The sequence below is a fragment of the Ischnura elegans genome, chromosome 5 (assembly GCF_921293095.1).
Source record: "Ischnura elegans chromosome 5, ioIscEleg1.1, whole genome shotgun sequence".
NCBI lineage: Eukaryota > Metazoa > Arthropoda > Insecta > Odonata > Coenagrionidae > Ischnura > Ischnura elegans.
In genome coordinates this window covers 34,943,607-34,961,817 of record NC_060250.1, presented here as the reverse complement: position 1 = coordinate 34,961,817, position 18,211 = coordinate 34,943,607, and the positions used below count along the sequence as shown (strand labels likewise).

At 38.2% G+C, this 18,211-nt stretch overlaps 1 protein-coding gene across 1 annotated transcript in view; it reads left to right on the top strand.

The window, feature by feature from the left end:
• Positions 1–12,995, top strand: part of LOC124158708 (proton-coupled amino acid transporter-like protein CG1139) — a 56,032-nt gene extending 43,037 nt beyond the window's left edge. Inside the window, exons 8-11 of the mRNA XM_046533950.1 lie at positions 720–784; positions 896–1,074; positions 7,016–7,197; positions 11,393–12,995. Coding sequence (XP_046389906.1) covers positions 720–784; positions 896–1,074; positions 7,016–7,197; positions 11,393–11,709 — 743 coding nt within the window. The 3' untranslated portion in view covers positions 11,710–12,995. The remainder of the gene's footprint in view (positions 1–719; positions 785–895; positions 1,075–7,015; positions 7,198–11,392) is intronic.
• The last annotated feature ends 5,216 nt before the right edge of the window (positions 12,996–18,211 follow it).

Here is an 18,211-nt window from a genome sequence, read left to right as displayed (position 1 = left end):
ATAATATTCATTATTTTCGCCAAACGTGATAGAAATGCTGTGAGATAGTTAATAAATTTTCCTATTTTTAAATACTTCATACACATTTAGTTCGGAAAACCCTGTTTTTTAAACATCTATTGGTCGAAGACATTGGAAAGACATTTTATGAAAGTTTATTGTCGGTAAAATTATTTTATTTCTCGGTTGAACCACTGTAAGTCATTAATATTTAGTTAAAAATGGTAAAATAAATTGATTCTTAGATGTTGGGTGCTCAAGCAAGGGAAGTGAAAAATTGTTTTCAATGAGCCAGATATAAAAGTATTATTCAAAAAATATAATTATCGTGAGTATTTAGTGAAAGTATTATCTAGCATAAGTATTCTTGCCACATCTAGTGAGAATTTTAATGCATAATGAGAAGTATAAAAATAATAGTGGGACATTTTATGTCCCTTTTTGGTAGAATTGACTGTATTAAATAAATCTTTTTATGCTGTTTTTCCTCTATCTTCGAACTATACAGCCCACTCAAGCTCATGGAATGATCTCAAGTTTGATTTCTAAATTTATTTTTCTAATAATCGTTAACTAACTGTTTGAAATTATTTATTCGGCTAGAAATATAAACTTTTCAATTTTTTATTGCTGAGCCGAATTTTGTCTTTGTTTCTTACTTTTTTTGGACAACATTTTTTTCGACGACAGGAATTATTTTTTTATTTTATAATTTTCAGGGGAGCCGTCGCATTTCCCGCTTTTCATTGGAACTACTCTGTTTGCATTGGAAGCGGTTGGGGTGGTTAGTATTATTCGTCACCGTCGTGTCATTTTGACAAAATTGCAATTCCTAGATTAGCTCGCGGTTTCAGAAATTCCTCCGTGCTAAAAAGTTTTCGTATTTATTTGCAAGATTATTGCACTGGAGAACAACATGGAGACTCCATCGGCCTTTGGAGGCTACAGCGGTGTCCTCAATAGAGCAATGCTCGTCATCATTGCGCTCTACGTGCTTCTTGGCTTCTCGGGATACCTCAAGTATGGAGAAGGGGCCTTAGGAAGCGTTACGCTGAACCTCCCGACTGATGAAGTGTGAGTACGATCGCTACTTTTTCCGAGTAAATGGCTCTGCGAAGATGTTTTGTTTCGAATATTTCATTTCCCATGATTTAAAGTACTCATATTGCCCATTGATTGATTTAATCATTATAGTTTCACTCAGTGAATTTTACTGAATATGCATCTGTGCACTTTTTTAGACATACTTTTTAACTATTTAAAATTTCGAATGTGTTTAAAATATTTTGGGAGACATTATACCTGGCCATCAAAGCGTTTTACTTGAGTCGTTACATCTTTCTGACAGAAAAAAAACCTTTTGCATTCGGAGTGATTTCGTTACTTAGGTCTATTCCACCCGTGCAATTATATCCTTATCGTAATTTTTATAATTCCGTTCTCGACTTGTGAAGAATGTGAAGATTAGTGTAGTTTCCTCCCAACAGATAAAGCTATGCAGTGCATGTAACATTGGATATCCATAGCGTGATACTTATCGATAGCGCGTACTAACTTGATATGTAATGAACATCCAAAATCAATCCTTACTATATGTGCGAAGATAACAATAATTGGATTTATACAGGATTCCTATTATTTACGTCCATTGTGGAGTGGCTATTACTATGGCATACAGTGTGAAAATAAATACATAATGAAATCAAAAAATTTGAAAAATATTTATATTAGTTTCAATACGTGTATGTAAGGGAAAATTTTGTTGGGCTTCTAGATAGTCGTGGCATATTCAGAGAACCAATTGCCAAAGCGTTTCGTTCGATTAAAATATTTCTTGTAAACAAACCACCATGTTGTTTGTTTAAACATATAAATTAAATTAACAATCGAGGTGGAGGGAGGCAATTGTTGTGTACGGCTGGGGATGGGGGCCCCCGCGCACTGGCAACTTTAATCACCGGCAACTAAACAATTTACTCACCCAAGAGTTGCTCGCTACCACGCACTGGCGATTAAATAGTTGCCCCTCAGCTCAGTTTACAACGGATCTCGTGAAAGCAAGTTGTGTTGTTGCGCTCATTTTGAGACAGCGAAAAAATAAGCAAACAAACAAAATGTTTTGGGTACAGTATTTGTCCTTGTGGACTATCCTCTTTTTAGAGGAATTTACATAAACTATACTGTATGTAAAATTGGTAGGAGAAGTTCATAGAACTTTCGTTTAATCTAAAATGTTGTTGCCTTTATTTCCAATTCATTATCAAGTTACTTAAAAATGATCACAAATTCAATCACCTAAATATAAAAGATATCTTAATCAAATTTAATAAATCTCGTTTACTTAGGTACCAGGAATGATCTTCAATAGCTTTAATCGCAAATTGGGTACTAGAGAAGCTGTGAAAATGGTGGAGTGGCTATTTTATATGGGACCAGATATCAGGGAAGAGATACATCCATCTAGTTATACATGGAAAGGAGACTAGACTATTGAAAAGAAACTATGTTGGATCGAGAAACACATGAGGAGGAAACTCAAGAAAATAAAATATGACGCGAGCTAGGAAGGATTGGGATGCAGTCAGTAGCGTAAATATGGAGGGTGAGGGAATAGATCCCCCCCAAACCATCAGAGGAAAAAAAAGATATTTAAAAAATTACCTAGTATTGAAATATAATAACTTTATCTGCTTAAATTTAATTTTTAGCGCCAAAATGATGTGAAATGTATATCGAGGCATGTCATTTTTCAAAAATTTTCCCACCCCAAAGCATATTCCTAGTTACGTCACTGGCTGCAGTACAGCATTCTTTGGATTGTCATCACGATTTCAATACTATGGAATCTTTGGGTATACATATTGTTTTCTTGTTTTTGGTAATCCTCTGTTCAGAATCACTAACTTATCTTTGACATGTAAGTACGATTCCTCTATCATGTCCATGACAAATTTGAATGAATTTTACATGATTTCCGCATTATATTAATTGTAATTTGCTTCGTTCAAACAACTTTCATTTTATAATGCTCACTAGTTTAAAAAAATGTGAAATTTATAAGAACCTGAAAAGAGCCTGAACCAGAAAATAAAGAAGAACGTTAAGATTATATTTCAGCATTAAATTTAAACGAAAAATAAGTGGTTCTATGGAGTAACCCACACCTGTGCAGATTAGCTCCAAATTCGCTGCAGGAATGATTGGCGCCGCCTCAGTCGAACTTAAGACTCGATTTTTAACATGGATTGCCGAATCTTTCTGTAAGGGTATATGACCGTTGGTTGTGAATTTATGGCTTCCAAATACAATCCAGGGCTTTTTCAATAAATTAAAGTACTGCAAATAATCCCAAAAGGTAATGAGGCCGGAGCAAAATTTGCAGTAAAATTGAGAAATAGGAAGAAAGAACGGAAGGAAAAAATTAAAGAAATGGTGGCGTCGAGTGAAGGTGTAACGCACATACCGAAGCGGAAGGACACATCAACCTACCCAATGTGATGTTTTTAAATAGGAATCCTATTTCCAACGACAGATATGATTGAAACAATTGAAGGTGACGACTTGAACGAAGAAAAAGATATTAATCAAGATCAGAAACGTAGATGGAATGCGAGAAATTCCAAGGCCAGCATTATATAGTCTCTACAATAGAGATCCGTGGTCCACCATGTATAATGTGCTGTGAAACGGTAGTAGTTGGACAAGTAGAAAGGAGAAGAATAGGAAAGTGAAGAAAAGAATTTCGAAGAATCTCAAGAGTATAAAGAAAATCAAGATGGAGAAAATTTAATGAAAGGTGTTAAATGAAGGGAAGGTGTAACTATGTGAGTAAAATTATTCTGAGGTTGTTGTGTATTTACATAATGGAAGTAAGTGAAGTTGTAAATATATGGCCTCAAATACAATCGAGAGCATGTTCAGTAATTAAAATTACCGTAAATAAACCCAAAACTTAAAAACTAAGAGACCTTTGCAAAACGCGTCCTGCAAAACACTTCCCATGATGCGCTCCGAACAAGTGCCGTCAAGCAACTGAAAAGTTGACAGTGCGCGGGGTTAGGTAAACACCCCGCGATCTATTCCTACCGGCAACAATTTAATCACCCTCAGAATAGGTCCGGACGCAATTATTTAGTTGCGGCAACTAAAAAGTCGCCGGTGCGCGGGGCCACAGTCAATGCCGTGTGTTTCACTTGAACTTCCACAAAGCAACTAAATAGTTGCTTTTAAAAAGTTGCCAGTGCGCGGGGGCCCTAAAGGAGATGGAGATTGTTGTGAACGGCAGAAGTGGAGTTGGATTGTAATTGTCACGGCGTGCGGGTGTGTTTTCGCTCCCAAGTTTAAATTATAAAACGTTTTATAGAGTGTAATAACAATATTGCGACACATTAAAGAGAAGATAATAAAAAAAACGTTACAGCCTCCATTGAAGTATTAGCCACGAATTCATATCCGACAATTCAAACTCACTTGAGTCAGGATGTAAATCGTAGGCATATCTGCCATTTTTCCGTTACTACTTACCTCTATGTAAAAGTCACTGACCATGGGCGTGGACCCAGATAGCACAAAGTAAGAGAGTTATCCGTTTCTTATGATTTTCTAACGGAAAAAATTGATAAGCAGCTTATCGTAAGGTAAGGGGCTTATATGAGGCAAGGGTAAGATTTTAGGGAAGAATAGGTAAGGAATGCCGTCAAATATCCTCAGACAACGCAAGTCGCATCTGTTGGAGTGCCAAAGGCGGCTGAACAGCGTACTACATAAGCAACACTGCTCATCCATGGCTCATCCCGACATGAATTTAAAGCCTACCGGTGAAATTCAGAGTCTTTATAAGAACTTAAAAACTGATTACAGATTTTGCCGTAAATAGAAAAAAATTAACAACAGAATACTAATAGAATAGTGTAAGGATTAATAAAATATCCCTCAGACAGCCGTAAAGCTCACCATTTTGAACCATTTATCTTAAAATTCCGCAATTTATTAATCTCGCTCATACCGCTCATCCTGGTGGGTATTCCATACCCCCACACACCCCGGTATTAGTTGCACCTAACCCCCCCCCCCCCCCAGCCTCAATTCCTAGCTGTACCCCTGTGTGGGTGTGCGTCTATCCCTGGATTTATTTTATAAATTTAGCCTTCTCAGAACTTAATTGATTCCCGAAGATACTTTTGTATAATAATGAATTTTTTAAATTTGTTATTAGTCGATTTTTTCTGGGGAAGAGGACAACGAAGCCTTCGCTTCCACTTCGTAGGTAGGGGTCGGACCCGTTCAAAAGCGTTCTGTTTTTTTTATCTATCTTTTGCTGTGTTCCAGTGTGATAATTGTCGCATTCATGTCTGGAGGATCGGGGTGGTGCCTAGAATGTTGATTTCCCACGCCGTGGGTCAGTGTTCAAATCCCAGCGGTGGCAAAGAGTTTTCAGAGACCGATCCCTGCTTTAGTGCTTTGCGGAGAGCACTTCAATTGTAATCCATATACATCTAACAAGTTATTGTAAGTTATCACGTTTCCTGCTAGGAAGCCTACCGCAGCGCCGTTTTCATGTAACTAACGTAATTTCACTAGAATCATGTCATTTATTTTGCTAATTGCTCCAAAAGTAATGTCGTAAGTGGCCAAAGTTTTTTTAACATGATTTTTGGGGATTCCGTCGGATGGGACGTCAAGCCGTGGTCCTTTTATCGCCTTTCTCTAAGATCAAGCTAATTCCGAGGCCAGGTTCCCATCTACCCTTCCATCCCTACCCCTCCCTATGTCACAAATAACCTTAGCTGTAGGTCGCCTCCTCCAAATACGAGGGTCGTTCAGTAAGTCCTTAGAATTCCCGAGAGATTGCACTCTTAATATAAAATTTTTTTCCAGAAAGCAGCATTCTTTACTAGTCATCTGTTAAAGTATCAGCTGTATCCATGCCATAGCTTCATTGTTGTTGCCGATTGTATTGAACTGAATTGTTTTATTTATAAACATGGATAAAACTGAGTTACGTGCGGTGATGAAATACTTGTTTTTAAAAGAGTTAACGCCGAAATAAATCAAAGCTGAGCTGTATGAAGTTCATGTCACATTTTCTCTTGTGTTTTCAACTATTTACAATTGCGTAAGTGAATTAAAACCTGGCCGAACATCCAAAAAATTAATATGGTTCCGGACATCAAATGGAAGTGTCTACCGCCGAAATGATTGAAAAAATCCGCGGAATGACTTTTAAGTGATAGACGAATCAACGTTCGTGATATAGTTGAGGCCACAGGCATATCGAAATGCACCATCGCTTCATGTTTGCACGAAAAATTGGGTGTGAAAAAATTCTCGGCAATATGGCTGCCTCGTTTGCTCGCCGAGGAGAATAAACGAAATTGTGTGGTCAACTCCGAGGCTGTTTTTGCTACAGAAGAGTATTATGCATCAATTACTTAGAAGAGAGAAAAGCGATAACAGAAGAGTATTTTGCGTCCTTATTGGACCGGTTGTTGGTAGAAATCAAGAAATGCGTCCCCATTTGAAAGAGAAAAAGTTCCTCCTTCAACAAGACATTGCACGGTTGCACACCTAATCAGTTGTATTGGCAAAAATTACGGAATTAAAGTTCCAATTGTAACAAAATTCATCGTATTCTCATGATATGACCCCCAGTGACCTTTAATTGTTTCTGAACGCGAAGAAATATCTTTGCAGACAAAGTTTTACGTCTATGGAATAGGTAATCGCCCAAAATAACGCCTATTTTGAAGAGATCACGAAATTCTAATTTTTGGACAGCTAAACACACTTAGAGAAATGCTATAAAAATTTACAGGGCTGAAAGGAGTCAAAGTTGATATATATTTTCAAAATTCCCGAAATAATTTGTGTTTCTACCTTTTGCTAAAGACTTATTGAACGACCCTTGTACCATACCATCATGTCTGGGGTAGAAATGACTAACCGAGTACGTAAATTATCAAAATACTGAACTATTTCAGTTATACCCCCTATATTAACTGTTTTCTATTCGTAGGTTGGCGCAAGTTGTGAAAGGAATGTTCGCGGCTGCCATCTTCATTACGTATGCACTTCAGTGTTACGTCCCGTTAGAGATCATCTGGAAAGAATATCTAGTCAAGCATCTTCAGAAGAGGAGTCCTAGAGAAAGGACCTTGTTGGAGTACGCAGTGAGGACAGCAATCGTCATTACCACTTGTGAGTATGGAAATCCAAGATACCATTATAAGTATTCGATACCTTTACTGCGAAAACGCTCAACAATCACCCACCGAATAAAATCCGCTCATCTAGTAGCCCAACAATACGAATCCGCTCAGCTAGTAATAGCCGGAGCCCAAACGCTTACCTCCGAAGCTTGGAGGTGAGCGGTTATGCTCCGGCTACTGCCAGCTGAGCGGATTCGTATTGTTGGGCTACTAGATGCTAGCGGATTTGATTCGGTGGGCGATTGTTGATCGTTTTTGCAGTGGAGGTATCATATTGTAATTCCATGTCATCTTCATGAAACATCCTAAATATGCCCATGTAACTGTGCTTCTCATACTGACGGCCACGAAAAAAGGCTGTTTGTGGAACATTTTCTGTAGATGTAATTTGAAAATTTGCATTTTTATAAAAGCTCATAAAACGGTAATATGAGTGAACCTAGGAAAACTATTGATCAGTTCCCGAGCATATTTACATCGTTTTGACAAAAAAATTGACGTAAAAATCGGTATATTATGACAATTATTGCATAAATAAAACTTTGACTGGACACCGGATAAAGCTTAAATTAATATCAATAAAATGCTGCCTTTTGTAGCATGTCTGCAACTCTTGGCTCTAATTGGAAAATTATTTTACTTAAAAAATGTGAGGATTGATTTATCCGCTGTCTTTGAACCATAGTTTTGCTTTTTAATCTGGATGGATGTTGTCTGTAAAGGCAAAACTTGTTTAATAGCATTCGCAAACACGAAGATACATTGCTACAAATTTTAAAGGTCTAAGCATATGAAAAAGGCAGATAAATGCTAAAATACATTTAAGCAGTCTAGATAAAAACTGACCTTACTTCCGCATTTCCCCAAAAATCATGATAAGATGAAAACTTTGTCCACTTATGAGATTACTTTGGCAATGTAAATGAGGCAAAATTAACACTTGCCATCCTGACCCTAGTACTGTGGACCTGTACCCCAGTGCGGGCCATTTTCCATACTCTTGTGTAATTTCTCACCAACCAACCTTTGATACGAGGAATAAGTGTTTGGTATTGTTTGAAAGAATGAATTTTGCTTTTATTTTTTTCATTTTTTATTAAGAAGTTGGTTACACTACGTTAAAAAATGGCAAACTAGGATTTTTCAAAATTCGGATAACGTAATATTACGCCCGCGGATAAAATCAAACGATTTCACACGGCATAATATTACGCACGTAGCACGCAAAGTGTAAATGGAGCATATTTTTAAATTTTCAAGAAAAGTGACTAACTTGGTTATCTTGGACAAATTTCCGAAAACATTCTCCTTTTAATGAAGACTTTTTATGTGTTCCATTATTGGGAGTAATTTGCCTTAAGGTCATCTTTTCTAGATAGGTGCAAAGAAGGTGCCCGAGGGGATCAATAGCCTTGGCGAGAATCGATACTGGGGGAACGCCGAGAAGAACAGGTGCTCGTCCCGAACTCAACCCGGAATGAGGCCACTCACAGAAACTAGAGCATTTTTATTAGCTTAAAAAATTTATAAGTGCGATGCTCAGGTAAAAATCAATTTTACCTCGGCCGGTTTTAAAATATTTTGTCGGTGGAAGAGGAACCAGAGAGTTGAAGAGTTCATCGATTTCTTTCCCAGGGCGAGCTCTTCTAAAATCAAGCTTATTTTATGAATAAAATGGGCTGCATGGACTTTAAATGAAATATTCATGGTGAAGCAAAACCCAGTACTGGTATTGATAAGTAGCCAACAATGAACAGACATACATAGCGATACCTCCACTGCAAAAACGCTCGACAATCGCCAACCGAATCATATCCGCTCATGTAGTAGCCCAACATTACGAATCCGCTCAGCTGGCATTGTCCGGAGCATAAACGTCATTACCAAGCTAACTGCTAGTCTTGATAATGGCGGTATAGACGTCGAAACTAGTTGACAGCTAATAATTAAAAGTTTGTGGAACAGTATTGGGTTTTGCTTAACCATGAACATTTCATCGTTCCACCAAGTAACGACCAAATCAGTTGATTTTATTGAATGAAATAGTTGCTTTGCAAAACGTGTTATTGCTGCTTTGGAAAATTCACTGTCGGAAATTCCCATCTGCCAGCGTCAGAGATGGTATTTTCCTCTGATATTCGGTTCGTTACCCTTGGATTCAGCTTTACCGTTATATAATTATTTCTTTTACAACTCTCTTATTAAATGCTTGATGGAGATCAGTTGTCGGATCACTTCAACGCTCACGTCAAGTTTTATTTTTTATTCCCGTCCCGTTTATGGGTTGGTGACTAAACACTTCACGCCACACGACTATTTAGACGTTTACGGATACATAAGTAAAATAGTGTGGTAAAAACAAATTTTATGATTTATTCGCCTGAAGATCGTGTAGGTATTGAAATTTTCAAGAAAATATAATTGACTGGGCATTCCAGTAGAGGTTTCTTAAAATAACGCATCCCTCGACTTGTATATTTTGGTGGCGGAAGTATTTCCGAAATTATACAGAGGATTTCAGGTAATGGTAAGGATTTTAGGGTAAAGTCCAGTTGGCTGGTGGAACAAAACTTCATGATAATATTCAGCAGACGAAAGCTTATACACACCATCTGGGTCAATAGTTCAGTAGGCAAAATCCATTCTCAATATAAGAGATAGATTTCAAGGGTTAAAAATTTCTGCAGAAACGTATAATATAGTCGAATTTCCTATCGGTCCACTTTAACATGCAGTGCTCACTTGCATAATATTTACATATTTATATCTATAGCTCTTGAAGTTTAGCATAATATTTCTTCCCTCAACTTTTACATTTGTGGTGACGTAACACCTCTTTTAAATTTACGATATCATCGAGAAAGATTAAAAGAATATAGATTAGATCTTTGCCAACATTCGCCGGTTTATGAAGTATAAAGAGTGTATTACCTTCAACCCCCTCCAAAATCCACAATCCCATGTTTTTAATTTTATCTTTATTTCATTATGAACTGAAGAAAACCAAGGTTATGCGGTTTTGTAAAGCATCGCGAGTTAGGAATGAGAGATTCAAGATATAAGTAGGTGGGAAAAAACTTGAGCAAGTTCTAATTCAACTATTCAACTATTTGGGTATTAGGGTTCAACTATTTGGGCAGCACATTAGAGGAAAACGGATAAATCAGTAACATCAGGAAGGGAATTGCGTTAGTATAGGAGGCGTTCATTATCAGTTAGGAGCTTATGTTGGGATCGTTGTGTAAGAGTTTGAATAAAAGGCTAGAGAAGAGTCTGATCTAGAGCTAAGCGCTTTACTTTGCGGAAACATGAATACTTAGGAAGGAGGACGAGAGAAGACTGGGGACGTTCGAGATGTGGGTGGGGCGAAGAATGGAGAAGGTGAATTGGACGGAGAGCATGAGGAACGACGAAGTGCAAAATGGTGGGTGAGGAGGCAGCTTCTATCTGAGATACGCTGTAAACAGAAGGCATGGATGGAGTGAGTACTTAGCGGGAAGGGGATGTTGAAAATAGTGTTCGATGATAGAATGTTGGGTAAGCGAGGGAGAGGAAGGAGAGAATAGGATTTTTATATATAATTAAAGAGGGGAGACCTTATTGTGAATTGAAGAGGTTAGTCCATGAAGGGAGGGGTAGGTTACCAAAATACTTCATGCCTCATAAATACGTCATGGAAACCTTCCTTAATCGGTAGAATACTTCAATAGTAAATAATAATTATGTACTGCTGGTATCCTAGCACCCCCCGCCACGAGCCTATTAAGGCAAGAGATGTGAGGGTTCAGGGGAGCCCTTCGAGGATACAACGCACCGTGGCCGGGACCCAGCAATAGTTCTGATTCGCCCTATCACCCGGGGAGGGGTTGGATGGGAAGAAACAAAGAAACAGACGCCGCCGCGATGGGAGCCCGACGACGCCTCTTGGGCAAGGAAAGAGTTGGAAGGGAAGGGACGGGGTAATACACCATAACGCTATAGAAGCGGAAAGGGCCCACTTACTAGCGAAACCTAGCATTAGCCATTAATGTACCAACGATTTTGGAGGATTTTCCTATTGAAGAGAAAAACCCAACGATCAAATCGTTGGATAAGCCTATTAAGGCAGTTCAAAGAGTAGTATGCAGAATGCAGCAATCAAAGTTTCGAAGCTCCGATTTTGACTTTTCTTCTTCCATTCACAGTCCTTCTCGCGGTGGCCGTGCCTCGGCTGGAGCTATTCATCTCCCTCTTCGGGGCGCTCTGCTTGTCTGCACTTGGCATCATATTCCCCCCTCTCATCGAAATCTGCATCCTCTGGAGATTCGAACCCGTGGACCCCGGCGTCGAAGGCGGCTCCACAGAGATCTCGGAGGTGGCAGTGAATGACGTCAGGGACCACGGCTTGGGGCCCTACCGCTGGAGGTTGATCCGAGGCCTCGCCATCATTATCTTCGGTCTTTTCGGTCTCTTCGTGGGCTCCTACACTGCTCTTAAGGCCATCGTGGTCTCATTACTCTGAATGGATATATTTTCCCAACGACGGAAGTGGACGCCGGAGCGCGCCGGGAGAATCAAGAGATGTTCGCTGCGTCGGAAGCTTCCTCAAGAAGCGAAGTCTTAGGAGACGACGCGACGTGTTAAAACAAGGAAAAAGTTCCTATGTTTGTCTTAAATTAATTAAGTTATGTCGGAGGGTGTATGCGAGGTGGCTTGAAAAGTCCATCTTGTGTTTTTGAAACGCAGATTTCCGAGCGGTTGTCCAGTCAGATTTTCAATTACTCAGAGGTAGCGGAGTTCACTCAATGGGGCTTTCTAGATATCATTCCCCCATCTCCTCTGAGCAAATTAGGATAAATGCAATAGTGCCTTCCTCTCCATTCATTTCAGACGGAATACTCCTTAACACAAACCACTCCGTTCGCAGGAGGAAAAGTTAAGTGAGGCCAAGATTTTATTTTTTATCTTCGGTGCAAAGTTTTCTTTGCTACTGGCGTTAAAACGTTTTGCGCCCTTTTCGTTTTGGCTTGGGAATAACGTAACATCACCGCTTCATTTTTTTTTGGTCCTTGAGTTGCGGTAGTCGAGTTGGATGCCTGCATATAGCCTGATAGATTTGGTGCAAATGCCCCTATGAGCAGAGTCGCGTGGAAAGAAGTTAAAGGGCTTCTTACCTGAAGAAGTTCTTACGCGTATACGCACATCTCCTGCCGATCGTACGTTATCGTTCCCATTCAATTATGGAGAGCTGATAGAAAACTAAATATCTCTTCTCCTTATTGGTACTCGCAAACAAAAACAGAATGAAAGATGTGGACTCCCTGTCAACTTTAATATTGATATGGCTATCACACCTAAATACATAACAGACTCCTGTGAACCGTCTCCGCTGTAAGTGAAGGTTGACAAAATAGCCTGCGGTACAATGTGAGATTTGTATGGATTCTGTGCCCGTAAAAATTTTCGATTGCACTGTAATTAAAAGTCCTTAAGACTTATGAAAAGACTCCAGGAGGAAATTTATATGTCATGATGTTTATGCTCACATTTATTTAATAACATGGTCATGTCTTTCATTGCTATAGCATCCTTGCTGTGAGTGTGGTTCGATGCTTTAAATGTCATTGCGATGCAGTAATGAAATGCAGTATGTATTTCAAGGCTGAAATCCAATCCAAACTATGTAACAATAAAATAAAAGTGTTATTTTACTATGTGTCATTATATTGTTCACCCATTACATATCTCCCTTAGTTTTATAGTAATGACTATATTTTATTTGATGAAATAAAAGGATTGTGGAGACTTTTCGCCTGAATTATTTTCCTTTTGTAAACCGCCTCCAATTCCGTGAACTTTTATTATACCCTAAACCATTCGTATTCAATTTTTTCCGACATCTAAAACAATTAAGTGCTTAAGATTTTTTTGAGGCAATAATTTTGTATGCCCGAGCGCTTTCGATATTAAAGCACCTCTTCGGAGTGAATCAAACAAAGTAAACAATACATTGAACTATATTCCGATGTATATACGATAGATGCCTCAAAATGGGGTTGCTGAATGGCTGCGAGTCAAATAGTCTAGAGTGTAGTCTATCAACAATTATTAAACGTTGGACTTGAGAATCTGTCCTTCCCACAAATTTACGTGATTTTATGACTTAATGCGCGCTTCTTCTTGCGTTAACGCGCTAACTCTTCCGCGGACTATTTTTTTGTATTCTGCGATTCTTATCGCAGTCAAAAGAGCGAGAGTGTCGAAAATCTGTGCAGCTGGTTTCGTCAGGATAACCGTAGCGTTAACGTTAGCTAATATACGCCTGGCGAAGCTAGCAGTGCAGATGCACGGAATTGCCGCTCTTTTAAAAATTAAAAATAATCGTAGAATCCAAAAACGTAAGATATTACATTCATGATTGCCTCTGATTCAACTAAGGAGTGGAAAAAGAAAGGAAAAATTTTCCCACTCGATGACTGTCTGTGATTCATTTGCCCCGATGTCTAGCTGTGTTCCCCTCCCGCAAATTTTTGGAGAAAGATAGTCTTAAATACACCATAACCCTTTGAGTGCGGATGGCATAGCATTGATGCCCAGCATAGGTCCTGCCAACGGGCGGGTGGCATCACATTGATGCCATGGCGGCCTATGTCCTTCAATCGCTCCCTACGCTCCTCCGCTCTGTTCTTTCTACTCTCAAGATGGTTTCCCGCACGCACATTGGATTAGGCTACCTTGATATGCCTTCCGTTTTTGAAAAAAAGTTTATATTTTTTTAGTACATTTTTTTACATTTATGGAGTACTTTTTAATTTGTAAGATTTTTCGCCATTACAAAAAAATTAAAATGTGATATTTTCTTTACTCTTCTGAATATTTGTACTAAATGTTGCCATATTTGAAGGTTATTATCCCCGTTTTAGTCGTATTAAAATTTTTGTAAACAATATTTAGTCATAATCTTCCTTTCATCTCACCGACGAAAAATATTTTCGTATATCAAAATACGGTCACAATACACAAGCTAAACACAGTTGAATAATATGTTTCTCTTTTTATTATTTTTTAAACTTAATATTTACATAATGCCGTTTTAACTCATAACATTCTTCCATAACATATTTGCAACTCATTTTCTGAACGATCCTATCAATAGGGGTTTGATTATATTGGTTTCGGAAAAAGAAATTCGACTTTTTCTCATTTATTTCGTTTGAGTTTGTTAAAGTTACTAGGCTCGAATAATTACGTCCACCACTTCGTTATTCACGGGAAATATTGAAGGTTCTAGGAAAACTTTTATATTTATTTCATTTTGAATGAGAAATTAGAATTGGGGAAATCTTTGGGGAAAAAATGATCAAATTTCGGGGCTCAAAAAAAAAAAAAAGAGTCGTTTTATGTCACCGCGGAATAGACTACAAGTCACTCTGTGTCTCCTATTATCTCAATTGTTAGAAGTATTTTTGCCATTCTTATGAGAAATGCATGCAAATGCAAAGTATTCTGTTATGTGCATGTGGTGGAGAAGGTGAGCTATTCCTGCTCAGTTTTTTCGACTCTCGCCATTAGTACAGTCTCTACTTCGGACATCTTTCGATTGCGTGCATTTTCACTCCCCTACAGAGATTTTATTTTTTTATAATATTACCGTATAGCCTTTTTCTTTTGGAAATTTCAGTATTTTACATATATTTAGCCACTTACGTGGAATATGGGAGAAACCTTTATTTTTAATTTTATTCCTATTTTCAAACCCCAAGGACCGTTTATGTATCAGCCTTTGGTGATCTAGGCTTAGAATATCTCCTCGCAATAAAACTACCTCTGGCACAATTTACTCAAGTTTATGCATGGAACACTGCATTGAGTCTTCTCCGCGAAGGGTTTTTTTTTTTAACTTTGAAGCAATTTACATATTTTACTTCAACCAAATAGAGCTATTATAATTAGAAAAGACCGAGCATAGGGATATTACTCGTGGGGAATGGGGGATATTTTTAATCTGGTATACCTAATGTATGATTGCATTAAGTATTACAAGATGGCCATCCATTCCAGATTATTGGAAAATGAAGGAAAATAACTTCGATGTTTCTTGTCTTCACACCACATTTTCCCGAGACCGATTTCAACTAATTTTTCGTTGCATGCATTTTGGCAAGGACCCTGGAGTAGATGATCCGATACCAAGAGACCCCTTGCATAAAATTCGACCCCTTTTGAATTTATTCACTCAAAGAATGAAATAAATTTACTATCCGGGTAAAGAACTCTGCTTCATGAGTCCATGTTGCTTTGGCGCCACAAACACGGCATAACATTATATATGCTTTCAGGGCCTAATGGCGTCGTGCAAGATGCTATAATTTACAGTGGGGCGAAGGATCCTGATGTTTGAGGCAGGGGACATGCAAATAAAGTCGTACGAAAATTAATCGATAGATTTCATCTCTGTGGACACAGTTTATACAGTCGCGAAGCCCCGATTTTGAAATGAGGGGTTTTTGCAGGAGATTTTAGGGCCCTTCCGGAGGGTGCGGGGGCCATCTTACCCGTTTTTGGCGCCTCATTGGGGGTTGTAACCCATTACCCCTCCTTATGTGGCAACACTGCTGAGTTTACGCATGGAAAATTATAATAATCTCTTGAAATATCTATTGAGTTACTCAAAAAAGACACACCTCTGAAACTCTAAGGACAAACAGAAAAATAATACTCCTCACGTTCTAAGAACGACTAAAAAGTGGCTCTGATGATATATGATGTGCAGAAGCTCCAGGGCTGTGTTTGAAGCCTTTTTTCAAAGAATTCCACAATTATTAGTTAGTTTTTATAGCATTAACGCAAAATAAAATGTCAAAAAGATAAAATAACTTTCATATGTTTGCATGCAAATCTAAGTTACTGGTAAATTTAAAAATTTATAAATGTGAAAAAAAAAACTTCAAAAACTTTTATTTACCCAAAATATGATGCATGGAAAGTGGATGATAACTGAGAATATATTTATCTTCTTTTATAATTCAATTCCGCCATCATTTCAGAAATTATTTTAAGCTTCTTAGTTGCTACGCAAAGATTAGTTGCCCGTCGTCACCTAATGTTTGTGTAACGGGTTGCATAAATATCCGGAGCATTGTTTCACATGGGTGCGGATGGCATCACTGTGATGCCATTAACAAATTGTTTAATAAATAGTGAAATGAATATAAAAATCTTTTTTGTATTGAAATTGTTTACATATTTTCGAAAAATAAAGTGAATGCAGTGAAAAAAAATTCTCCGCCAATGTGAAACAACTCTGAGAAAATTTTACGCAATGAAAGGGATAAATCAAGAACCCCGGTGCCAAACGAATCCGCGAAAAACTTTTCTGGCGACATTTTTTATGACTATCATCAACAGGTTAGTTTCCTTCATCAAAGAAAACGAAAGGCATTCATTGCGATTCGTTACCCAAAATTAGTGTACTCATAATATACAAATTATTTGGTTTTACAGTTGAGACGAATGGCAATGGTCAATTTTAATTACATTTGAAAAAGGCCAGATTGACGCCCATGCGATGCCACTTCACGCGACGTCATAGGGACCTAGATGCTGTGTTAGTAGTCGGGAGTTTTACGTCATCTCAGATTACCAATGCATGCATGTGGCACAAAGCTCAGGGAAACATTTCTTAATAATCACCTATTAAATTGCCTAAGGTCGGAAAGTTTCCTTCGTTTGATAGGGTATTAAGAATCCTTATTTAAGCCAAGTGCTACCTGCCAGCAGCCTGCATCCTAGCGGTACTCATAGCCTCTCACCAAGGTGGCCTCACACGGCGGCAGCTGGAATCAGAATGATGCCTCACGAGCTATTCCCAGCATTCATACTTATCCGTCGCGTTTTCGCGCGCTTGAAATTTTTCACTTTTCGTTTAATCGCGAAAAACATATAGCGTCATTTAAGAATCTAAAAGCGTGAAATATGCAGGTACTCCAGGAGTAATAATCTTTCGATTTAGGCAATTAAAAAATAATAGGATACCACCCTATTATCATTCTCTTCTATCTAATTTGCATGCCCGCACTGAACTTCGGTAGCTAGACGTTCAATGCCTGGATCAATTACTTCTCTCTTTGCCATCTCGCCCACCCGTTTCGTCACCACCGTTCACTCCCAGGCAGAATGGATTTTTCGGTCGCTCCTTTAAGTTAGAGTTAAGTGCCTCTCTAGGTACTCTGCTTCACGGTCAAGCTTGAGAAGTCCAACAGCAATCTAAAGTAATCTATTTAAATCAAGTTTGCTAAATGTAACCTTGAAAATAAAGATTACTTTTACAATGTTAACTCCACCTCAACGGATGTTCCTCCATGACCTGCTACTGCCCTGTATCCAAAAGTGACCTCACATAAGTTATAGGAAAAAATATGAAAGTAAGTCCATCGGCCTCTGCTCATTTAGCCAAAATGTAAATGGCGAAAAATTACGTTACTTGATGCGTGTTATTGGCTGACTTTGACGACACCGTCGTTTTTCATACCCTTGATTCCGTTTGAACATTTAAGCCTTTGGTTACTGCGCTGCCATCATGCGCGCTCTTGTTTAATTTCCTCTGACAATGAGACTACTCTAATTGTAAGTTGTAAAAATACCTAGAATGAGGCTGACTTTCCCAATCAAGCTTTATCATCTTACGAGTAATAAATATGCATTCGCGTACATATATAAGGGTAATGTTTTACTTCATCATCTGTGATAGCCTAGCTAGGTCTAGACCATGATTCGTGATTATTCATGATATGTGATATTAATTCGTGAATTCATGATATTGATTATTAGCAGATGAAATAATAAAATTTGAATGGTGGATTGACACCAACCAGAAAAAAATCATTTCATCGTACAATATTAAAATTATGGATTGTTAAGAGCTTGTAGTCCTACTAAAGCAAGCAATATCAAGAATAACGTAACCGCAGACCATTTGTAAATCCACTATTTTTCTAGACTTTAAGACATGATCATAGGTGTGA